Source organism: Chionomys nivalis, chromosome 2 (genome assembly GCF_950005125.1).
Source record: "Chionomys nivalis chromosome 2, mChiNiv1.1, whole genome shotgun sequence".
Classification (NCBI taxonomy): Eukaryota; Metazoa; Chordata; class Mammalia; order Rodentia; family Cricetidae; genus Chionomys; species Chionomys nivalis.
This window is the reverse complement of record NC_080087.1, coordinates 111700076-111725337: the sequence shown is the minus strand read 5'-3', so window position 1 is coordinate 111725337 and position 25262 is coordinate 111700076. Positions and strand designations below refer to the sequence as shown.

Here is a 25262-nt window from a genome sequence, read left to right as displayed (position 1 = left end):
GGCTAATATAAATTATAAGAGTTAATAAGAAGCCTCCTGAGCTAATGGGCCAATCAGTTTATAACTAATGTAAACCTCTGTGTGATTTCTTTGGGATTTAATTACTGTGGGAACTTGGCAGGACAGAAACTCAGACACCAAATATAATTCCTGGTTTATTCATGTATATGCTCCTGCTATGACATGACACCTTCTGCTACCCTCACCAAACTGAGCCAATGAAAGATCACCTATGACTGTAAGTTAAATAACCTTCTTCTCTTAATAAGTTACTTGACCTGGGTGTTTCATTATACCATTGCAAAACTGACCAATGCAGAATATCTAGTGTACCTGAAATCTTTTGTGTGTATCTGTCAAAACAATACTCATGTTAATGAGCTTTCTATTACTGTAACAAATACCTAGGATGTAGCAATTCATGAGAAGAGGCTATAGACGTTTCCATCCCTGGTCATGTGACATGTTGCTTTGGAACCTGAGCAGGACAAGAGAACACCCAGGGAGAGTATCCCAGAAGCTTCTTGTTCCATGACAGGGAAAGAACAAAGAGAGAGCAAAGGGCCTGCATGCCAACATCCCTTTCAAAGAAACACCCCCAGAAACCTAACTTCCTCCCACGGGATCATCCTCTTAACAGTTCCACAACTTCTCAGTGGTGCCATAGGCCTAGGACTAAGCCATCAGCAAATACTTCTTTGGAAGATTCAGAATCAAAACTATGGCAGCAATTATGTGTTTATCTAACTATTCTTTATCAATTAAAAACTCAGGAGCCAGATATCAGGGTAAGAACCTGAATGATAAGAGAAGCCACGGTGAAGTGACCAGTGACCTCCCATCTCTTCCATTCCTCTACCCGAAAGGGGCTGAGACAGAGCCTCTCTTAGCCCTGCCCTATGTCTGTCTGTCTTCAGTCCTCTAGAACCTCTATGGTTAATTTTGGTCAGTTAGTAGCTAGCTCTGTCCTCTGATTCAAAACAAACTTTATTGTCAGTCTTGGAGCATCATAATGCAATCCAAAGACTACACAACACAGCAACAGCGGTTCATCTGCACTAACTGCGGAACTGTGACTGCAGTAAAGAGCATTGTAACTACAGGTGGTTCTTCTCTTGTGTGCACGCACACATGTGTGAATCTCTTTGGTTTTCAAGTTTGGAGTCACTATCATGTAGCGCTTTTACAATTAGAGGATATTTGACAATGAATAAATATAACACCGATGGAGAAATAATAAACACAATTTGTCTGAATTTATTAGTAAGTTCTCGGTTTGGGAAACACCACAGAAGTTGGACTTGCCTAAGAATAAACTTTTGTTCTCATCAACTCCAGATCTGCTTCACACAAGCAATGATTATCATCTCCGACACAGCATCGTCCCCTCCCCCAGAGCTACAAAGGCCACGTCACCCACAATACATGAACACGACAAGGAATGATGAGCACTGGAGGAGGCCACAGCAGCCCGAGGACCCAGGAGAGGAATCTAACAGCTGAAGTGTGTGCGGGGGGCAGTGATGACATGACAGGACATTGGGACGACTGTGGGGCTGTCAATGACTACAGAGTGCCATTCTTTCTGAAATAGATGGCAAGTGTTGTCCATACTTCCCTGATGGGTGTGGTCAGCAATTAGATGTGTGTGTGTGTGTGTGTGTGTGTACTTTTATATTTTGTAAGTAAAGCAACCATTTATTTGGTAAAATGTTTTAGCCAGGAGGCAGTGGTGCATACATGTGTTTTTTTGGTGTAGCCCTGGTTGTCGTAGAACTCACTCTGTAGACCAGGCTATTCTGTTTTCAAGTGTCAAACTGATTGAAGAATAGACTGATACCTCCCCTTCACTTCCTACCCACTTCTCAATGGGTCTTGGATTTGTGTGACTTCTTAACTCCCTGTTTTTTCCCAAAGCATTTCCGGAAGCCATAGGAACAACATTTAAAGACAATGAAGATGACTGTCAACACGATGGCCAGGAGAAAGCCAATCACATCCAAGGAGTGGTACTGGTACCAGGTGAGGTCATGGGCAGCCGGACGCAGGTGTGGCGCCCCCTTGTGCCTCATCACATACTCCACCCAGAACACAGCCAGGTCCAGAGGCTCTATGGGACGGTCCTTGTGGAGTCTGGAGAGCCGCATGATGTTCTCCTTGTAACTGAACACAAAGCGGTTGTTAGTCTTGGAACTAACTGTTATAACCAGAGGAGCACACCCCCAACACACACTTAATCGATATTTTTTATCTCTAACAAGGAGGAGAAGGGATAGGTGGTGAAATGCAGGCAGAAGGGGAGGAAGGAGAGGAGGAGGTAAGGAAGAAAGAAAGCAAAAACTAAAAAAAGTTATTTTATAAATATTTAAACTTTGTTTCCTTTTTTTTGTATTTAAGTGATTTCTTTGTAGGAAATTATATTATATCGCCATTATGGTAAAGTGAAGTAAAAACAACAACAATAAAGGAACCAGTTGCAGATAAAGGAGTAGTGTGGTTTGAATGTGCTGCCCACAGGCTCGTGTGTAGGAACTTTGGTCCCCAGTGCAAAGGTACAGAGAGGTGGTGGAACCTTGAAGAAGTGAGACGTCATTGAGAGAGAGGATGGCCTTTGCTCCAGAGCTGGACTCTGTCACCATGAGAGTGGGCTGTGATCAAGCAAGGGTGCCGCTTATGTTTTGTCTCTGGCACGTACACACCCTTGGCAACTCCAGGTGTCTACCATGGAGGACACATGGTAGCAGGAAACCCTTACCAGATGCAGCTGCCCCACTCTAGACTCCCCACAACTTCTCAGACTCTGAGCTAAATGAACTTTAACCCCTCATAGATGGTGTAATTCTGGGTATTCTGTTATTGCTTGGGGTTTTTGCTATTGTTTGCTTGGTTGGTTTTGTCTTAAGACAGAATCTTGCTACACAGCCTCAGCCAGCTTGGAATTGGCTATATAGCCTTAAACTCTTCTTGAACTCGTCACAGTCCTCCTGTCTCTGTCTCCAAGTGCTTAGATTACAAATGTTTGTCACCATGTTGATCTTCCCATAGGTTTTAAATAAAATAGTTCCAGCAACCTTGAAAGCAATACATTAAGTTTAAAGTAGAGATGAAGTGATCTCACAGTGTGCATGTGTATGCAGTGTATGTGTGTGTGCATGTGTGTGTGTGTGGGCATGTGGGCACACATGTTTATACAGTCATTCATAAGCCGTAAGACAATGTTTTGTTCTGTCACTGTCCACTTTATTTCTTTGAGACAAAGTCTCTCATTGGATCTGGAGCTAGACTAGTCACCAGCAAGCCCAACAATTCTCCTGTCTTCTGCTTCCACGATGCTGAGGCCTGGCTTTTCACATAAGTGCTGGGATTTGAACTCATTCCTCAGGCTTGCACAGCTAGTGCCCTTGTCTATGAAGCCAGAGCTCCACCCCTATGTGACTTTTAATGGAATTTTTCTCTGTACAGGATCTTAGAGATGAGATGCCTATTATGGTGACATTTTTAGTTGAAGATTGTAAATCTAGGGAAACTAAAAAATTTAACAAATTCTAAGATAAAATATAAATTCCTTTTACAAGTAGGAATAATGCCCACTTTATCTTGTGTATGAATCTAGATTTTTTATGTATTTGTTGTGCTATTTTGTTGATTGCAAATGCTGTAGACACGAACACAAGTATGTTGTTTGTTTTTCTTTTTTTCTTACTTACCTCTTGTCATTGATGACTGCTTTTAGAGCATTTTCCAAATCATCAGCAGTCATTTTGATAATATTCAGGGAGACCCCAGCCCCTCGAGTTTCCATGTTATTGGCATTATCAAGCTGGTCGCCAAACAAGGGCATCATTACCATTGGCACGCCATTGCATATCCCTTCATAAATACCATTGGAACCAGAGTGTGTGATGAACGCACGAGTCTTTGGATGACCTGAGGAACACAATAGAGAGGGACACCAGGTTCTTCAGCCTGACAATGTCTAAATTCTGAAAAGCCCACAAGGACCATCATCTATGCATGGCCATTGTAAAAACTCTGGGAGTGGGTGGGGTGGGTTGATGTATGTGATGTGTCTCAGTCACCATCAAGCTAAGCAATCAATTAGAACATTAAAGCCTGTCATTTCCTTAATGTAACCCTGGTTTGACCTACATTTCAGATGCTCCCAACCTACCAAGCAAATCATTTTGGGGTAGCCATTTTACAAGTATTGTGTTCTTTGCAAGGTTCGATGGTCTAGGTCCGGTGTAGCGCCACAGGACCTAGTAGGGACAAAAAGCACAGGCTTAATAAAAGCACACAATTTGATTTTTAAGATCAGGTAGCCTAGCTAGAAAGGCCAGTCCTATGAGTAAGAAGAACCCGGATGGGCTTTGCATGATGGGAGGTTTGGTGAATTGGAAGTCCCCAGAGCTCAAGAGCAGCATTGGCTCTTGACGCTAAAGCTTGGCAACCTGAGTGTGAGAAGCTGTCAAGCCACCCTCAGTATTCCTTCATGTTTCTGCACTTCAAAGGGAAACTTTCTTCACAAGGCAAGTAAATGCAAAAGCTATCCAAGCAGGAACAAACAAAACAAAATAGCTTTTTGGAGAAACATTCTTCATTGATGTGAAAAAGCAATATCATGCTTATTTTTTTTTAACAACATTCTCTCTAATACTTGGGAGTTTTCTAGAGAAAATGAGATATCTGAGTGAGCAGACCATGTCATAGGAATACCTGAATAAATTGAAAAAAAAATATGGTAATAATAATAATAATCATAATAATAACTTTGTGGAATGGCAGAGGAGATCCACAACTCAGATTTCTGCATTTAGACACTGAGGTCTAGAGTTAGAGACTAAAAGAAGACATGAAGGAGTCTTGTAGAACCATCTTACCGTCTGAGGAATTCTGCCCAAAGCCTCGGCGATTTCCATAGCTTTCTTCTCCGGAATCTCCGAGACCATGGATCCCAGAGAGAAAATCACGATGCCATGCTCTCCAGAAGCGTTGACATAGGCTTCAAATTCCTAGAGCAGGAGGAGAAATTTCTAGTTCATCTCTTTGTTCTCACATCCCATGGGAACTGCACATATTAGATTACAAGATAGATACTTCCCTCTTAAGAGAATCAGTAAAGGTATGTATGTAATAAACAAAAACCATCACGGCAACTCTGTCTCCTTGTCCCCTGTCAATTGAGGAGGATTTCTTGCTTACAGGGTTATCTGTGGGGTTCCCTGGAGATGCAGAATGCAGATAAGGTGCTGATTTCCCATTAGAGAAAGAGAGGCACATACAGGAGTGCACATGCACATGACCATGCACCCATGAACATGACATCAACGTGATGACATGATGTAACAAGTTACACACAGCTGAGGGACTGCATGGACCATGGTGCTTTTATTCCTAAAACCCAAATATTCCTGGGCAAACCATGTCCTGACCCTCCCTACATGTAGACACAGAGAGGCTTCTACTAAACTCTCTCCTGAACATATCAGGATCCCATACCCTGTGCAGTCTTCCCAGGGGCACAGTGCCACACCAACTCCAGTGTCGTCTGTGTGACATGACATATGTCATTATACCGGACGGGAGCTATGTGTCCTATGGGACTAGGCTCCCTGGATGTCAATGGCAGACAGCCCGGTATTGGCCACCCCTGGGGCATAGACAGGTTTCTCGAGTAGCTGGCTATGCGGGATATGAGCTTTGCACAATTTCTTTCATAATAATGATAGTCTTTATATATACAAGACAAGGATCATTCTCTTCAAGAACAGCTCTGGGATAGGGAATCACAGTATGGGAATGTATAAGACTACAGCAGAACCTTTGTCATACACGGGGTGTATGATGAGCAAGGGAATAGATGGGTTAATGTTGATGGACAAAGACTGTTATATTATACTTTGAACTTTATGGATAGGCTTGCTAGGTCCCAACCCCCATGGTGTCTGCTGCATAAGAAGGTACTAAAAAGTATATTTCAACAGGTGCAGAGAACTGATTAGGCATATTTGGTCACTAGATGAAGTAAAGGGTTAGGAAGAGGAAGGGCCATGATAGCGATAATGAGACAGAAACCTTCTATTCATAAGATGAAACCACTTGCCTGAAGTTTACATTCCCAAGGACAAGATTTCCTCTTCTAAGGATGCTTTATGTCTAACACCTGTTCCTGATAATATGCTTTTCTTAAATATCGCTGATGTGACTAAAATAAGCTTTCATACTGTGCCAACCAATGACACATGACCTTCTGATTTGTTCTTTGTTTGAATACTATATAATGAAAACATGAATTCAGTAAAATCGCAGCAGATTCCAACCACTCTCTTGTGTGTTGTGTCCGTCTGTCATTCGCCAAACTTGTGCCTTCCTGTTACCAGGACCCTGCTTCTCTCATGGTCTGAATGGCTCCCCTGAGCCGGTCTGTGGCAGCACAGCTCTCTTCCAGCCCTCCAAAGGCCAGGGTCCTGCAGTTCACTGGATGTCAGAGCATTGTCACGTTGGTCTGACTTCCTGGAACAATCTAAAAACCCGGCTCTTCTGTCACTGCCCTGGATTTTGATCCAGAGCATCCTGGAGTTGGTTGCTCTGAAGCTGTTCTTTTCTAGGATCACAGTTTTCTTCTTTCTTCCCCATGCCCTTCTTTCCTGGGGACGGGCATCCTTCTACCTCCTGATAGTGCGTAGCTCACCTACATTCCAGAATCTTTGTTCCTTCAAGACACGTGCATCCTGCCTGGAACGGCACAGTCTAGTTTGCCCTCCCTTATGCCTTTGTTTTCTCCCATTAAGACTGTCTCTTGCTCAGACAGAGGGCTGACACCTTGCCCTATTAGAAGAGGCAGAAAGCTGCGGGAACTAACTTCTTATAAGAAGTTCTATTTAGCCAGGACCATAAAGGCAGTGTCTCTTGCCAGGAGTTATAAGGGTTAAAGAACAATTGCATAACAGACTTAAGCTGCTGGTGCCCAAATCCAGTGCCCCAGTCAAGGGCAAGCTTCATAACACAGCTGTGTTCTCTGAGAAGCGTTCCAAACACACAGTTCTTTTGACAGTTGATGTGAAAACAGACAAGTTCAACAGAACCTCCAGTTATGGGCTGCTTCAGCATTTCCAGAGTAAAAAATTCATTTTTCTTTCATTTCCATAAGATGGAACCCATACCTCACACTGCTTAGGTGTCCAGAAGTCCAGACAGTTAGGGTAAAACCTGTTCTTAGTTGGGGGGAGTAGCAATGAAATGACTCATAATGGTATTCTGCTGTACTCATGGGTCAGTAGCTTAGTCAGCCATCATCAGAGAAGATCCCTCATGTAACAAATGTTAGCAAAAACAGAGACCCACAGCAAGACACTACATAGAGAGACATCGGAACACACAGCTCTCAGTGAGATGTCTCCATCCAATCCCTCCAGTCAGAGCTCAGGGAACCTCATGGAAGAGAGGCAGAAGGAGTCGGGGAGAAAGAAGGAATGGAGGACCCCCAAAGAACAAGGCCTGCTAAATCACTAAGCAAAGCTCGTATGAACTGCCGAGGCTGAAGCATCTGCACAGAACCTGCATGGACCTGTACCAGGCTGAAGAGACACCACAGCTTCCCGTCTAGTCATTTGTATATTTATTTCTTTTAAATTTTTATCTTATTTATCTTATTTATTTTGGCTTCTCAAGACAGGGTTTCTCTGTGTAACAGTCCTAGATGTCCTGGAACTAGTTCTGTTAGGCCTGACTGGCCTCGAACCCACAGAGATCCACCTGCCTCTGCCTCCTGAACGCTAGGATTAAAGCCATGCGCCACCATCACCTGGCTCCCATGTAGACCTCTGTGGGACTCCTAAAATTGCTCACAAGTGAGTCTCTGATTCTTGCCCCTTCCCTTGGCACTCTTACTTTTCTGTTGGCTTGTATTGTCCAATTTCATATGGTTGTTTTCTTTTCTCTCATTTACATTTTATTTTCTTTGAGAAATGCACCTACTCTGCATCCTCCATATTGTATCAATGATTCTTGAAATGCGGAAAAGCTGTGTGTATGCTCCTACAGAGTGCAGCCGACAGAAAATGATGCTTGATGCATTTTTTAAAAACATCTCCAAAAATCAATAAAATGTACATTGAAGTTTTTTTGACTTTCAAACCATTTTTTAAAGTTGTCATACAGAGTATTCAGTGGTATTCTGGCATTTTTCAGACATTTTCTTTTCTGTTTATTCTGCTCTTCCACTACCCTGCCTTGCCCTCCATATGTCCTCTTCCTACCCCTGGACATCCCCTTTTGTGTCTTCATGTGGTATGTCTATCATTACTTACTGGTTTTGTTTCTCCTAAGGAAATTTTTCTTTGTCCCTTTCCTTTCTAATTTCATGACCTTGCTATGCACACAGAGAACGGCACACATACAGAGTTAAACTTAGTTTGTAACTTTGAATGTATATGCGATATCCTCAAAGGTTTACACAGCCATATCAATAGGGTACCGATATAGATTTGTTTCCTAATTAGTGAGTTGGCATAAAACATCTCTAACCCAGCAAGAAAATTCCATATGCAGTGAGGTAAACGATAAATCACAGCTCAGTAAAGAATTTATCTTTTCTTGGCTAAACCAAAGGCTCTCTTCATGTGCTAAAGGAGAGATAGCGTACCTTGGAAAGTGGCTTTCCCTGGTGGCAGTTGATCCCACCAATGTAGACTATGTTGGGCATCACAGGTGCAGGGAAATCCAGCACAAAGTCAGTGCGTAACAGCCAAATGGACACTTGACTGAAGAGGTCTTCCATAGTCACTGGGGTCTGGAGAACTTCAGAGGCAATATCTGTAGCAGTTTTGAAAAAATGGGGGCAAAATGCACGCTCCTCCATATAAGTGATGTGGTTCCACACTCTCTCCGTAAAACTCATGGTGTCTGTGTATTTCGAAAAAATTCTGGGAACGTAAGAGAGGGGTCTGGGGCTCTGAGCACCCTCTTCAAGATAGTGGCAAAATATAACTTTTGCAATAATCACTGATGGGAGTGACAAGTACTTGGCAACAGTCAAGCCGCACACATCGAAAGGATCCAGAAACACAGCATCAAAAGAACTCTGCTTCAAGTACTGCACTAACTTCTTGTCGTTAAACAAACTCCTACAGTTTGAAAATATTAATTCAAAAAGCCCTTTGGCTGAGCCTGTCATTAAAGAAAGCATACTTTCTTCTGGAGTTTTCCATTGCGTATCAGAAAAATACTTGAACTTCTGGTTTAAATCCTCCAGAGTGTGAAAAGTTGAGTACGTCTTCACTGTAATATTCAGGGATTTTCCCAGTTGCCAACTCACCTCTGGTACGACTACCACCACCTCATGTCCATTGTGGATGAGCTTCTCCACAACCGACTGCATGATGAGCCAGTGGCTCCCGTCCATGGGCACCACCAGCAGCCTGCCTGCCTGGGCAAAGCCAGAAGCCAGCAGCAGACACACACACAGAGGAAGGGAGGCTGGGAAGCCTGCAGGAGTCATGGGAGAAGCTCAGCCTGAGACAATCCAGCCGCTGAGAATCTGAGCTCTGCTGACAAAGGAGAAAGTGTGACTGAGTTAAATCTGCTCCCTCAGGAGGGCGTGTACTTGCACCATTAAGAAACAACAATCCCTGACAATGATTTACTTGGAGAACAGTATTAAGTGGTCAAATATTATGAGGCACACTTGCTTGTATCCCAGATAAGATTTTTCTAGGGCAGAGTCAGGCAATGTGAATTTAGAATTAGTTACAAAGTAATATCCTGACCCCAAGGAATCCAATAGTTTTCACAAAAAAAAAAAAAAAAAAACCAACCAAGTTTCAAACAATCTTGCATTTCTAGAGTAGGTCTCAAAGCAAAAGAAGACTGTGTTCCCAAGGGATTGGCTGCCTGCCACTGGGTCAAAGCCTAGAGGGAGGGTCCTTGGCCTGGTCCTGCTCACAGACAGTGTTTAGAAACAACTCTGCCGATTGAGTAATGCTGCTGTTCTGGCGCATGCACAGTAGAATTCTTGTTCCACCTCCCAGCACTGTGTGTTTTCTGAATTGCTGACATAAGGGTGACCAGCATCTGCTCAGACCACTCCAGGGACTAAAAGGAAGCTGTCCACTATTCCTATTACAATGTCCCCCTGGATGCATCCAATGTTGTAGACAGTTTATATTCTATAGAGAGGCTGGGAGCCTTCTAGTCAGTTACCCAGGGCCTTCTCCACAGACCCATGCATTTGTCTCCCTTGTCACTGCTGCTTCTGGGGGTTTGCTTCCCCCTTGTGGTTACAGACAATGCTGCTGCTACCCACACCTCATGTGGGTTTTTCTCGGAGGAATTGGTTTCAAGTCCTCTCCCTGCATCTGGGATTAAGACATTTTGCCCAGAAGGAAACTGTGGTGTTCACTGTTGACATGCTTCAGGCAGCTCTACATGGTGCTGTTGTTATGATCTGCTGGCCTGGTCTGTCACCTGTGTTTCCTGTCACTTTAAGGGACAAGCCCTCCTACCCCCAAATATCCCTCTCTGCAGAGAGGAGTGGTTTCTACAGAACCAGGAGGGGCTAATGTTGGACTTGGTCATGGGTCAGAAAAATGAGTCAGGATAAAATGACAGCATATCCAGTATGTTTTTTAAATACTTTTAAAAATTGATTTTATTGAGCTATTCAGTTTTCTATGTTCCCCTCACTTTCCTCTCTTCTTTCCTTCAACCCTCTCCCATGGTCCCCATGCTCCCAATTTACTCAGGAGATCTTGTCTTTTTCTTCCCATGTAGATTAGATCCATGTATGTCTCACTTAGAGTCCTTGTTGTTGTCTAGGTTCTCTGAGATTGTGATTTGTAGGCCGCTTTTCTTTGCTTTATGTTTAAAAATCACTTATGAGTGAATGCATGTGATAAATGTCTTTCTGTGTCTGGGTTACCTCACTCAAAATAATGATTTCTAGCTCCATCCATTCTCCTGCAACATTCAAGATGTCATTATTTTTTTCTGCTGTATAGTACTCCATTGTATAAATGTATCACATTTTCCTTATCCATTCTTCAGTAGAGAGGCATTTAGGGCGTTTCCAGGTTCTGGCTATGACAAACAATGCTGCTAGTTGGAATGCAAGCTGGTTTAGATGTCAGTGTGGCGATTTCTCAGAAAACTGGGAAACAACCTTCCACAAGACCCAGTAATACCACTTTTGGGTATGTCTCCAAAGGATGCTCAATCGTGCCACAAGGACGTTTCTCAACTATGTTCATAGCGGTATATACCAGTTGAGCATATACCCAAAGGATACCTTATCTTACCACAGGGACATTTCCTCAATATACCAGGTTCATTGTTGTTCTATTTACCAAAGTTTAAGAAAAAACCTAGATGTCCCTAAACAGAAGATCAGTTAAGGAAAATGTGATACATTTACATAATGGAGCATTACTCAGCACTTAAAAAATACATATCATGATGTTTGTAGTCACATGTATAGAATCATCCTGGGTGAGGTAACCCAGATCAGTTGAGAAATATGATATGTATTGACTTCAATTGGATATTGCCAACATAGCAATGATAACCAAGCTGCAATCTATAAACCCAGAGAGGTTAGGCATAGAGGAAGGGAGTAGGCAGGACACGTTGAGAGAGGGAAATAATAAACATTTTATGAGTGAGGTTAAGCATGGAAGGGGACACAAGGGTTTCATGTGGGAAGGAGAAGGCAGAGGAATGTGGGTGGCCATGAGAGGAGAGACAGCTAGAATTGAAAAACATTTGAGTGGCAGTATGGAAACCTAGGGCAGGACACTGGAAACTTCCTGTAATAAATATATGAAGGCAATCCTGAAGAGGTCTCCCAATAGTGAGGGACAGGGAACTGCTAATGTCCATATATTGTCACCAAACTTAAACTTTCTTCATGGGAATGCATTTCATACAATTCAGTTGTTGGTCATTCCCAGGGGTCCCGTGGAAATTCCCAAACAACCCAGGCTGCCACCAAAAAATAGGTTGCTCTCCACAAACAGACAACAAGACCCCATTGCTGAAGAAAACATCCACAACTCATTAACTCAATGAACCTGAGCAGTTAAGCTGGTGCCTACATCGAAACTTCAACCTTCTATTCTATTGTCTATGACATGAAAATATATTCTGCAGGCTACCAAAAGAGAAAAGGAAACACCAACCCAACCACAAAACCTTTCACTTATAATCTGTCTTGCCTACAAAATATGATACGGCAATTGAGGCATAAACCTTGTGGGAGTAACCATGACTCATAATGATATCCTGCTGGTCTTATGGATCCAGTGCCTTTGTCAGCCATCATGAGAGATGTAACAGATGGGAGCGAAAAGAGAGACCCACAGCACAACATTACATAGAGAGACCTCGGAACACACAGCTCTCAGTGAGATGTCTCCATCCAATCCCTCCAGTCAGAGCTCAGGGAACCTCATGGAAGAGGGGCAGAAGGAGTCGGGAAGAAAGAAGGAATGGAGGACCCCCAAAGAACAAGGCCTGCTAAATGACTCAGCAAAGCTCGTATGAACTGCCAAGGCTGAAGCATCTGCACAGGGCCTGCATGGACCTGACCCAGGCCCTCTGGACAGACACCACAGCTTCCCGTTCAGTACTTTCATGGGACTCCTGAATGTGGTAACAAGAGTGGCTCTGATTCTTGTGACTTTTCTTTGTGATCTTATTGTTCTGTTTACTTCTCTTGTTCAATTTTGATGATTTGGTTTTGTTTTATTTTATTATATTTTATTTTATTTGATAAAGAATTTACCACCTTGCATCCTACATATCATATCACTAATTTTTGAATACAGAAAAACTGTATGGGGAATACTATAGAGTGCAGCTGACAAACTTGAGAGCTGCTTTATAGGATAATGTATTTTTTTTAATTGAAAAAATTTTCACCTCCTCCCCGCCTCCCATTTCCCTCCCCCTGCCTCCACTCCTCTCCCCCTCCCCCACTCTGTTCCCCCTCCCTCTCTAGTCCAAAGAGCAGTCAGGGTTCCCTGCTCTGTGGGAAGTCCAAGGTCCTCCCCACTCCATCCAGGTCTAGGAAGGTGAGCATCCAAACAGGCTAGGCTCCCACAAAGTCAGTTCATGCAGTAGGATCAAAACCCAGTGCCATTGTTCTTGGCTTCTCATCAGCCCTCATTGTCTACCATGTTCAGAGAGTTCGGTTTTATCCCATGCTTTTTCAGTTCCAGTCCAGCTGGCCTTGGTGAGCTCCCAATAGATCAGCCCCACTGTCTCAGTGGGTGAGTGCACCCCTCGTGGTCCTGACTTCCTTGCTCATGTTCTGCCTCCTTCTGCTCCTTATTTGGACCTTGGGAGCTCAGTCCGGTGCTCCAATGTGGGTCTCTGTCTCTGTCTCCTTTCATCACCAGATGAAGGTTCTATGGTGATATGCAAGATATTCATCAGTATGGTTATAGGATAGGGTCATTTCAGGTTCCCTCTCCTCAGCTGCCCAAGGAACCAACTGGGGATATCTCCCTGGACACCTAGGAGCCCCTCTAGAGTCAATTCTCTTGCCAACCCTAAGATGGCTCCCTTAATTAGGATATATACTTCCCTGCTCTCATATCCACCCTTCCTTTATCCCAAACATCTCATTCCCCCAAGCTCCCCCATCCTCCCCTTCTCATTTTTCTCTCCCCATTTCCCCTTACCCCCATCCCATCCAACCCCCAAGTTCCCAATTTTTGCCTGGCAATCTTGTCTACTTCCGTTATACAGGAGGATAACTATATGTTTTTCTTTGGATTCACCTTCTTATTTAGCTTCTCTAGGATCACGAATTATAGGCTCAATGTCCTTTATTTATGGCTAGAAACCAATTATGAGTGAGTACATCCCATGTTCATTTTTTTGGGGTCTGGGTTACCTCACTCAGGATAGTGTTTTCTATTTCCATCCATTTACATGCAAAATTCAAGATGTCGTTGTTTTTTTACTGCTGAGTAGTACTCTAATATGTATATATTCCATACTTTCTTCATCCTTTCTTCCATTGAATGGCATCTAGGTTGTTTCCAGGTTCTGGTTATTACAAATAATGCTGCTATGAACATAGTTGAACAAATGCTTTTGTAATATGATAGGGCATCTCTTGGGTATATTCCCAAGAGTGGTATTGCTGGATCCTGGGATAGGTTGATCCCGAATTTCCTGAGAAACCGCCACACTGCTTTCCATAGTGGTTGCACAAGTTTGCATTCCCACCAGCAATGGATGAGTGTACCCCTTACTTCACATTCTCTCCAGCTAATGCTATCATTGGTGTTTTTGATTTTAGTCATTCTGACAGGTGTAAGATGGTATCTCAGAGTTGTTTTGATTTGCATTTCCATGATTGCTAAGGAGGTTGAGCATGACCTTAAGTGTCTTTTGGCCATTTGAACTTCTTCTGTTGAGAATTCTCTGATATAGATATGAATAATTTGCATTGGTATGGATTTTAAGGTCAATTTTGTTATATGTATATGCATATTTCTAATATTGATTAAGGTATTGTGATTGTGTAGTTCATTTAAAAATGTAATGTATAATTAAGAAATATAGATTAATGGATAATCATCAATAGTCAAGCTTGTAGTCATGTTAGATATATTTTCTAGATATATAGAGATATATTTCAGTTAGATAGACATTCTTCATATCTTTCAAAGACTACAGAACATGACATTTAAAATATTTTAATAACTTAGGGCTTTTCATGACAATGAGACACGTCTGCTCCTGGCAGTACCAATCTACTTCAAGAGGAAGATGGGCATTGAAGAGTCTCCTTATGGAGTTTGATAGCCATTTGGGCAAGAAACTGCTCTTGCCTGGACTGTTGCATAAACTGAACACAGAGAACCCGCAAAAAAAGGACTGCTGAACTTGCCTAAAGGTGAGATGGTTTTTCGGGGTTCCTGACTCATGAAAGAGTCTGCAAGACATTCTGCAGGACACAGCAAAAAGTGACTGAACTGTCTTTGGAATTTCCTGCTTGATGAAAATGTCTGCTGGATACTATGGGCCTGTAGGCCGAAGATGGATGCCCCAACGGTACAAAAGAACTTTGGGTGACTGTCCAGGCAGCAAGATGTCTCTGTCATTTCTAGAGTTTGAAGTTTCTTATTTCTTGTTTACTTAGGTAATATTGTATCCTTCTGGAGTCTTTGATGGAGTTGAAGAATGGTTAGTTATAGTTATAGTTTTCCTTAGTAATGATAAAAGATAAAATAGATATAAATATTGTAACTGTAATTCTTGCTTGATAACTGTTTTGTTATATGTAATTTTACTATGTCAAAGTGAACGCCTTTCTTTTTTGTTTAAACAGAAAAAGGGGAAATGATGGAGGTGGGTCATCTTTCTATCTGTTGTTTCATTGGTTAAGTAATAAAGAAACTGCCTTGGCCCCTTTGATAGGACCGAAAATTAGGTAGGCGGAGTAGACAGAACAGAATGCTGGGAGAAAGAAGCCGAGTCAGGAGTCGCCATGATTCTCCCATTCCAGACAGATGCAGGTTAAGATCTTTCCTGGTAAGCCAGCTCGTGGTACTACACAGAATATTAGAAATGGGTTAGATCAACATGTAAGAGCTAGCCAATAAGAGGCTGGAACTAATGGGCCAGGCAGTGATTAAAAGAATACAGTTTCCATGTAATTATTTCAGGGCATAAGCTAGCCATGTGGGCGGCTGGGTGCCGGGGACGCAGCCCCGCCACTCTTATTACAACAATTCTCTGTTCAGTTTAGTGCCCCATTTTTTAATTGGGTTAATTAGCATTTTAAAGTCTAGTTTTTTGAGTTCTTTATATATTTTGGAGGTCAGACCTTTGTCTGTTGCGGGGTTGGTGAAGATCTTCTTCCATTCAGTAGGTTGCCTTTTTGTCTTAGTGACAGTGTCCTTTGTTTTACAGAAGCTTCTCAGTTTTAGGAGGTCCCATTTATTCAATGTTGTCCTTAATGTCTGTGCTGCTGGGGTTATACATAGGAAGTGATCTCCTGTGCCCATATGTTGTAGAGTACTTCCCACTTTCTCTTCTATCAGGTTCAGTGTGTTCAGATTGATATTGAGGTCTTTGATCCATTTGGACTTGAGTTTTGTGCATGGTGATAGATATGGATCTATTTTCATTCTTCTACAGGTTGATATCCAGTTATGCCAGCACCATTTGTTGAAGATGCTTTCTTTCTTTCATTGTATACTTTTAGCTCCTTTATCAAAAATCAATTGTTCATAGGATTGAGGGTTAAAATCTGGGTCTTCTATTCAATTCCATTGGTCGACTTCTCTGTTTTTATGCCAATACCAAGCTGTTTTCAATACTGTAGCTCTGTAATAGAGTTTGAAGTCAGGGATGGTAATGCCTCCAGAAGTTCCTTTATTGTATAAGATTGTTTGGGCTATCCTGGGTTTTTTGTTTTTCCATATAAAGTTGATTATTGTCCTCTCAAGATCTGTGAAGAATTTTGATGAGACCTTGATGGGGATTGCATTGAATCTCTAAATTGCCTTTGGTAGAATTGCCATTTTTACTATGTTGATCCTCCCAATCCAAGAGCAAGGGAGATCCTTCCATTTTCTGGTGTCCTCTTCAATTTCTTTCTTCAAAGACTTAAATTTCTTGTCAAATAGATCTTTCACTTCCTTGGTTAGAGTTATCGCAAGATATTTTATGCTGTTTGTGGCTATCGTGAAAGGTGATGCTTCTCTGATTTCCCTCTCTGCTTCCTTATCCTTTGTGTATAGAAGGGCAACTGACTTTTTGGAGTTTATCTTGTATCCTGCCACATTACTAAAGGTGTTTATCAGCTGTAGGAGTTCTTTGGTAGAGTTTTTGGGGTCGCTTATGTATACTATCATATCACTTGCGAATAATGAAAGCTTAACTTCTTCCTTTCCAATACGAATCCCCTTGATCCCCTTATGTTGTCTTATTGCTATTGCTAGAACTTCAAGCACTATATTGAAGAGGTATGGAGAGAGTGGACAGCCTTGTCGTGTTCCTGATTTTAGTGGGATGGCTTTGAGTTTCGCTCCATTTAGTTTGATGTTAGCTGTCGGCTTGCTAAAATAGCTTTTATTATATTTAGGTATGACCCTTGTATCCCTAATCTCTCCAAGACTTTTATCATAAAGGGATGTGGAATTTTGTCGAATGCTTTTTCAGCATCTAATAAAATGATTATATGTTTTTTTTCTTTCAGTTTATTTATATGATGGATTACATTGATAGATTTTCATATGTTGAACCAGCCCTGCATCTCTGGGATGAAGCCTTCGTGACAATAATGGATATTTTTCTAATGTGTTGTTGGATTCAGTTTGCCAGTATTTTATTGAGGATTTTGGCGTCAATGTTCATGAGTGAGATTGGCCTGTAATTCTCTTTCTTGGTTGAGTCTTTGTGTGGTTTTGGTATCAAGGTAACTGTAGCTTCATAAAAGGAATTTGGCAATGACTCTTCTGTTTCTATATTGTGAAATACATTAAGGAGTATAGGTATTAGGTCTTCTTGGAAGTTCTGGTAGAATTCTGCATTGAGACCATTTGGTCCTGTGCTTTTTTTGGTAGGGAGGTTTTTGATAACAGCTTCCAATTCTTTGCGATTAACAGATCTATTTAGAATGTTCACCTGGTCCTGGTTTAACTTTGGTATATGGTACTTATCTAAAAAAATGTCCATTTCTTCTATATTTTCCAATTTTGTGACATACAGGCTTTTGTAGTAAGATCTAATGATTCTCTGAATTTCCTCTGTGTCTGTGGTTATGTCCCCCTTTTCATTTCTGATCTTATTAATTTTCATATTCTCTCTCTGCTATTTGATTAGTTTGGATAGGGGTTTATCAATCTTATTTCTTTTCTCCAAGAACCAGCTTTTTGTTTCATTGATTCTTTGGATTGTTTTCTGTGTTTTTATTTTGTTGATTTCAGTTTGATTATTTCCAGTCTTCTACTTCTCCTGGGTGAGTCTGCTTCTTTTTTTTTTCTAGAGCTTTCAGCTGTGCTGTTAAGTCTCCAATGTGTGCTTTCTCCATTTTCTTTAAGTGGGCACTTAGTGCTATGAACTTCCTCTTAGCACTGCTTTCATAGTGTCCCATAGGTTTGAGTATGTTGAGTCTTTATTTTCATTGAATTCAAGAAAGACTTTAATTTCTTTCTTTATTTCTCCCTTGATCCAGGTGTGGTTCAGTAGTTTACTCTTCAGTTTCCATGAGTTTGTAGGCTTTCTGGGGGTAGCATTGTTGTTGAATTCTAACTTTAATCCATGGTGATTCGATAAGACACAGGTGGTCACTAATATTTTTTTTGTAACTGTGGAAGTTTGCTTTGTTACCGAGTATGTGGTCAATTTTCGAAAAGGTTCCATGAGCTGCAGAGAAGAAGGTATATTCTTTCCTATTTGGGTGGAATGTTCTATAGATGTCTGTTAAGTTCATTTGATTCATTACCTCCACTAATTCTCTTATTTCTCTGTTAGGTTTCTGTCTGATTGACCTGTCCATTGGTGAGAGAGGTGTGTTGAAGTCTCCTACTATTAGTGTGTGTGGTTTGAATACTTCCCTGAGTTTTAGTAATCTTTCTTTCACGTACATGGGTGCTTTTATATTAGGAGCATAGATATTCAGGATTGAGACTTCATTCTGATCAATTGTTTCTGTTATGAGTAGAAAATGTCCCTCTCCATCTCTTCTGATTGATTTAAGTTTGAAGTCAACTTTGTTAGAAATTAGTATGGCCACACCTGCTTGTTTCTTAAGTCCATTTGCTTGATAAACCTTTTCCCAGTCCTTTACTCTGAGTAGATGTCTGTCTTTGTGGTTGAGGTGTGTTTCTAGTAAATAGCAGAATGTTGGATCCTGTTTTCATATCCAATCTCTTAGCCTGTGCCTTTTTACAGGTGAGTTGAGTCCATTGATATTAAGTGATATTAATGACCAGTAGTTGTTAACTCCAGTCATTTTTTTTGGTAGTAGAGTTTGTGTGTTTTCCTTCTTTGAGTTGTGCTGCTGAAGGGTCACTAGATGTCTGAGTTATTGTGGACATTGTTAGACTCCTTGGTTTGTGATTTTCCTTCTATTACTTTCTGTAAGGCTGGATTTGTGGCTACGTATTGTTTAAATTTGTTTTTATCCTGGAAAATTTTGTTTTCTCCATTTATAGTGAATGAAAGCTTGGCTGGGTATAGTAGTCTGGGCTTGCATCCATGGTCTCTTAGTTTCTGCAGTACATCTATCCAGGACCTTCTGGCTTTCGTGGTTTTCATAGAGAAGTCAGGTGTAAGTTTGATAGGTTTACCTTTATAAGTTACTTGACCTTTTTCCTTTGCAGCTCTTAATAATCATTCTTTATTCTGTATGTTTTGATTATTATATGGTGAGGGGATTTTTTTTGGTGTTCTGTATGCTTCTTGAACCTTCAAAGGCATATCTTTCTTTAGGTTGGGAAAGTTTTCTTCTATAATTTTATTAAATATATTTTCTGGACCATTGAGCTGTACTTCTTTTCCTTCTTCTATCCCTATTATTCTTAGGTTTGGTCTTTTTATTGTGTCCCATATTTCCTGAATGTTTTGTGATGAGAATTTGTTGGATTTGCTGTTTTCTTTGATCAGTGCGTTTATGTTTTCTATAGTAGAAGAAATCGACTTTTATCGGAACTATATGAAAATAATAGAGGACCTAAAACAGGAGGTGCAAAACTGCCATAAAGAAATATAGATGACAAACAAAAAGGTCAAGGAAATGAATAAATCTCTCAAAGATACCCAAGAAAAACAAGAGAAACAAGAAAAAGCAATCAAACCGGTAAGGGAAACGGTTCAAGATTTGTTGAATGAAATGCAGGTAATGAAGAAAACACAAACCGAGGGATGGCTGGAGATGGAAAATCTGGGTGAATGAACAGGAACTACAGAGGCAAGTATTACCAACAGAATACAAGAGATAGAAGAAAGAATCTCAGACACTGAAGATAACGTATTTTTTAAACATCTCCAAAAGCCTTAACATATAGCTTCAAGATTTATTGTTGTCTTAAATTTCTTTTCTGCGTCGGTATACAAAGTGTTCAGTGTCATTATGGCAATTTTCAGGCAAGCTGTATGTTACTCCTGATAATTCCACTCTCCTGCTACCCAGCCTTCCCCTCCATATGTCCTCTTCCTACTGCTGAACATCTCCTTTCTGTTTTCATGTGGCATGTCCATCATTTCTGAAATTGTTTCTCCTCAAACAAGTTTCTTGGTCCCCTTCCCTTTCAAATTTCATGACCCCAAACACAAATAGAAGGCATACATATGTACTTAAAATTAGACTGTATCTTGAAATGTATATGCAAATATGTCACAAGTATAAGCATCTAATCAATAGGGCACCTATAAAGAATTTCTTCTTAATTAGTGAATTGCGCAAAACAACTCTCTAACCCAGGAAGAAATTCTTTATGCAGTGAAGCAAACATCAAATCACAGCTCAGTAAAGAATTTCCTTTTCATTGCCTGAAACCAGGCCCCTCTTCATGTGCTAAAGAGAGACAACATACCTTGGAAAGCGGCTTTCTTTGTTGGCAGTTGAGCCCACCAATGAACACCATGTTTGGCATAACAGGTTTGGGAAATTCTAACACAAAGTCGGTGCGTAACAACCAAATAGACGCCTGGGAGAAGAGGTCGCCCAAAGTCACTGGCATATGGAGAACTTCAGAGGCAATGTCTGTAGCACTTTTAAACAAGTAGTGGCAAAATGCACGCTCTTCCATGTAAAAAACAAAGTTTGACACTCTCTCCTTGAAAGTCATGGTGTCTGAAAGTTTTGAGAAAAGTCTAGGAACATAAGACAGTGGACTGGGACACTGGGTGCCCTCTTCAAGATAGTGGCAATAGAAATATCTTGTAAACATCACTGAAGGGACCGACAAATACATGGCAATAGTTAAGCCACAGATCTCAAAAGGATCCAGAAACACAGCATCAAAAGAACTCTGCTTCAAGTACTCCACTAACTTCTTGTCATTAAACAAATTTCTACAGTGGGAAAACATTAATTCATAATAAACTTTGGCTGAGCCTGTCATTAAAGAAAGTATACTTTGTTTTGGAGTTTTCCACTGAGTGTGAGAAAAATACTTAAACTTCTGGTCCAGATCCTCCAGAGTGTGAGAAGTTAAGTACATCTTCATTGTAAAATTCAGGGATTTTCCCAGTTGCCAACTCACCTCTGGCACGACTACCACCACCTCATGTCCATTGTGGATGAGCTTCTCCACAACCGACTGCATGGTGAACCAGTGGCTCCCGTCCATGGGCACCACCAGCAGCCAGCCTGCCTGGGCAAAGCCAGAAGCCAGCAGCAGACACACACACAGAGGAAGGGAGGCTGGGAAACCTTCAGGAGCCATGGGAGACATGCAGAACAGGGAGATCCAGCTACGGAAACTCTGAGTTCTTAGGACACAGTAGAGGAAAACATACAGCAAAGCACTCCCAGCAGCTATAGGTGTTTGTATATGCATAAGGGAAGTAAAATTCAATGGTAATAACTCACTCAAAAAGAATAATAACTAATGAACTTCACTGGCTGAAATATCTACTTGTGTGTTTTCCAAGTAAAGAAAGTATGATCTTTGCCTTGGAAAGATTATGTCTTCTCTTCCAATACCAGTTTTGAAAGAGTAATGAAACAATGTGTTTGGACTTTTGGAATTTAGAATTCACTGCCTATAAGGAGTCTCTATGCGTCATGCATTTATTTGAACATCCTAAGAAAGTAGGCTAAGACTAGACAGTGGGAATGAGCTGGTCAAGAAGAAGAGCAACAGAATGCTAGAGAAGATCACAGGAAAGCCAGTCCCTCACTAAAGGACACTTTGTATTAGGAAGGGCTGGGACAGAGCCAAAACAACTCTACAACTCTTGTAGCTGTGGCAGCTTCACAGATCTGAGATGGCAAAAGACTTGACTGACAACCACTCAGCCTGTGGATGCTTTAAGCCAATAGTCCAGGCACCACCCACTTTGTAGCTTTGGAGTCTGTCCTGGAACTCGCTTTGTAGCCCAGGCTGGCCTCGAACTCATAGAGATCCGCCTGTCTCTGCCTCCCGAGTGCTGGGATTAAAGGTGTGCGCCACCCCTGCCTGGCTGAGAGATCGTTTTTTAATTGAATATAATGTGTGCACACATGCTTGCATGGTTATATATAAAGCACTTACGGTTGATAGAGATTAAATAAAGATTGAGGACAATGTAAAGTTCACGGAACATGGAACATTTTCACAAGTTTTATATTGGATATATGCTTGAAGGAAAAACTGTTTTAAGGTCCCTTTGTATATCCTAGAGCAGAGAATATGTAAACACATATTCCACTTAATTGTTGAAATCTCTAGGAACATGTGACCCCAACGCGTGAGTCTTTAATTTTTGCAGGTAGTTGTAAAAATAAACTTTAGCTTGCATGGTGACAGGAAAGAGAGCAGTCTTGCTGCCCCACCCACAATGTCTTGAGCAACACAACTACGTTGCCCATAAAGCTCCGCGTGGTGCGAAGCATCCTGGGAAATGTAGTCCGCGTACGGAAAATATCACTTTCCAGAGACCTACCCTCGCTGTCATGGCGGTACCCGTTCGGAGCGAGTTCGTTTACTCTGTGCTGTGGCGGGGGCGGGGGCGGGGGTCTGGGCTATAGGCAGTAAGTGGGGCTGGGGGGGCGGGGGCGCAGGGAGGGACGAGGGCAGCGTAGGGACGACGCCGACGGCCTGAGGCAAGACGCCCGGCCTCTCCTGGCGGCGCGTCAGGGGTCGGGCCGAGGGGACGCGCGCCTGGTCGCGCTCCTGGGCCCTGGGCGTCTTGGTGGGTGGGAAGGCCTCGGTGGAATGGCCTGACGGGAATCCTGCTCGCCAGCTCGAGGCCTGACTCGCGAGTTCCGGTTTTTGAGTTTTTCTTCAGAGGACTGTGTTGAAAAGGCCCTTCCTTCCCCTTAGAAAGTGTCCTCAGCGTTTCACCTCAATTTCCCTGTGTTGGATTCTAGAGTCCAAACTCTGAGGAGGAGTCGTCCCCAGAGACTACCTCACCACAGCCGATGCAAAAAGCATGAGGATTTTATTAATTCTGTCATGACAGGGTCCCCCAGCATTCGGGAAGCCGAGGGACCTCGAATAGCTGGTACAGTCTACTTTTAAAGGGGCCACAGAAGCAAGGGGGGTTGTTCTTTGACTATTCTGATTGGCTTATTCGAAAGGGCTATTACCAATAATTGACTGGAGAGCTGTTACCAGATCAGATGAGGTAAGAGGTCATTTTGACCCCATTTCCCAGGGGACTGAATCAAAACATACATATATGGGTAATTGTTCAGGAACTGAGTATGTGCATGTGTAACTGTTAGGTCCTTGGTTCCCAGGGGAGGAGGGGAAGCACTATGGCACAGAGGCTGAGAGGATTCAGAATTGTCAGAAAGGCTTCAGAATTGTCTTAAAGTCTTACAGTCCCTCTTCTTATTTGGTCAGATATCTCAATCTTGAGATATTAGTAAATTTGGGGGACTAATTGGATCTGTACACAGAAATTAAGAAACCAGTGTTGTAGGCCCATCATAGATCAATAGAAGGCACCAGGTCCTGTCGTCGTGGGACTTGGGAGAGTTAGGTTTGTCCCCAATTACAGGACGTATGAGAGGTGATATTGTTGAAACTGCCAGATGAGGCTATTTCCTCATAATACGGAGGTCCTGCTGACAAGCATAGCCAGCAAGATTGTGTCAAGCTGGGTTCAGTACTATTAGCAAAGAAAAGGTTCCCACTATCAGATTAAACAGTCGCTGGCCTGTATTAGAGCTTGCCAGCAGTGAAGCAAGGGTTGCAGAAGGGTTCTTAGGACTAGGAGTGGGGCCCAGGGCCCTGGCAAGGGCGGCTACCTCAGCAGGGGCTAGCTGGCCCTGGTCAGGCAATACCGGGTTGGGCCCTAGTACTATGGCCATTGGAGGTGTTACAGCAACTCACAGGGCGAACAGAATCCCTGTGTCTTCCCTTCCTGGATCATACAACATAAACCCCAAGTATTGCCTGTTAACCAGTTAGCTCTTTTTTTCCTTCTCAGTGAAAGTGATTGTGATTTCAGATTTTCCTGGTGTGGTACGGGTGAAAGAGACTAAGTCCTTTTTGTTAACCCTCAATCAAAAGACATTGACATTGGTTTTACATTCCCAGGCAGCACAATAAAATACTTTAGGCCCCCCACACTGCTTTTCCCCCCCGGAAAAATATATCATTCGGAATATTTGCATACAGGATAAAAGTTTCCAGGGGTTTGCTCAGTATCCTCCCAAGAGAGGCTTTTGCTAAAACATACAGGTCAAAAGTTAGCTGGGGGAACCAGGTATTTAGGGGATGAACTCCAGTGGCTACCCTTAGGGCTTGCCCAGTCTCAAAGTTAGTTAGGGTCCAGGTTAAGTCCTAAGGTATAAACATCAGGGCAAAGATCAGCAAGCCTGGCAGAATCAGGCCTCCTTGAGAGGATTTTGGGTACGCTGAAGCTTTCATTTGGAAGGTCCTGGGTCGTCCTGTGGAGGTGCAGGCTTGACGTGAGATGCATGCATCCAGGCTGCAATACCGTCCACTTTGAGGGCAGTAGGTATAGGGTCCCTTCCAGCGAGGTTCAAGGTTTTGGGACCGGTGTCTCCGAATGTACACAGAATTGCCAACCTGGAACGGGTGTGAGATTTCCAGGTGGCCGGGCTAGTGTTGGGAGGTGCCGACAGAGAAGCAGGGAGAGTAACTTAGTCCAGTGGGCAGCAGGAGGGATAGTTAGGGCCACTTTAGGGAGGGTCTAGTCCGGCCGGCAGCAGCAGGCTCTGGTCAGCTAAATATCATTTCATGCCCCAAGTCCTTCCCGACACCCATGGAGACAGTCCCGCTGCTCGCCCCTGGGAGACAAGTGGGGGAGATGTCACAGGTCCCTGTGCTCCACATGGAGCATTGTTTGGGGAAGTATAATTTTTACAGACAGTTTTCAAGTGGCATTTGTGTTCTGGACCCCTGTACCCAAATATCTCCTCCAGGGGAAAATCTGCCAGCCTCCAGGGGCAGCTGTGGGGGATATTCATCTCGGATATCCCAGGAGGCTAGTCCTGCCACTAGTTGACAGAAATCAGGGGTGAGGGCAGGGATATCAAAGCAAGGGCTTGAGGAGGCGTGGATTGCAGGTATGAGCAGGCAGCTGCTGTTCTGGCTGTGAGGTGCTGCAGCTTTCCTCAT

The 25262-nt window shown here is 42.5% G+C and overlaps 1 protein-coding gene and 1 pseudogene across 2 annotated transcripts; one reads left to right on the top strand and one right to left on the bottom strand.

Annotated features, from left to right (window-relative positions):
* Positions 1 to 1228: 1228 nt before the first annotated feature.
* Positions 1229 to 21428, bottom strand: LOC130870172 (UDP-glucuronosyltransferase 1A8-like). Of its 2 annotated transcripts, none has more exons than XM_057762778.1 (5): positions 20556 to 21428; positions 4881 to 5012; positions 4172 to 4259; positions 3708 to 3927; positions 1229 to 2163 (listed from the first exon to the last, which is right to left on the bottom strand). In XM_057762778.1, exons 1-5 carry the CDS (start codon positions 21417 to 21419, stop codon positions 1866 to 1868), a joined length of 1602 nt encoding a protein of 533 aa, XP_057618761.1. In that variant the 5' UTR covers positions 21420 to 21428; the 3' UTR covers positions 1229 to 1865. The 2 variants fall into 2 exon arrangements, with proteins under 2 accessions (XP_057618761.1, XP_057618760.1); XM_057762777.1 differs by lacking the exon at positions 20556 to 21428 and adding an exon at positions 8645 to 9569.
* Positions 21429 to 22682: 1254 nt separating this feature from the next.
* LOC130869288 (ubiquitin carboxyl-terminal hydrolase 40-like) overlaps positions 22683 to 25262 on the top strand; it is a 45241-nt pseudogene continuing 42661 nt past the window's right edge.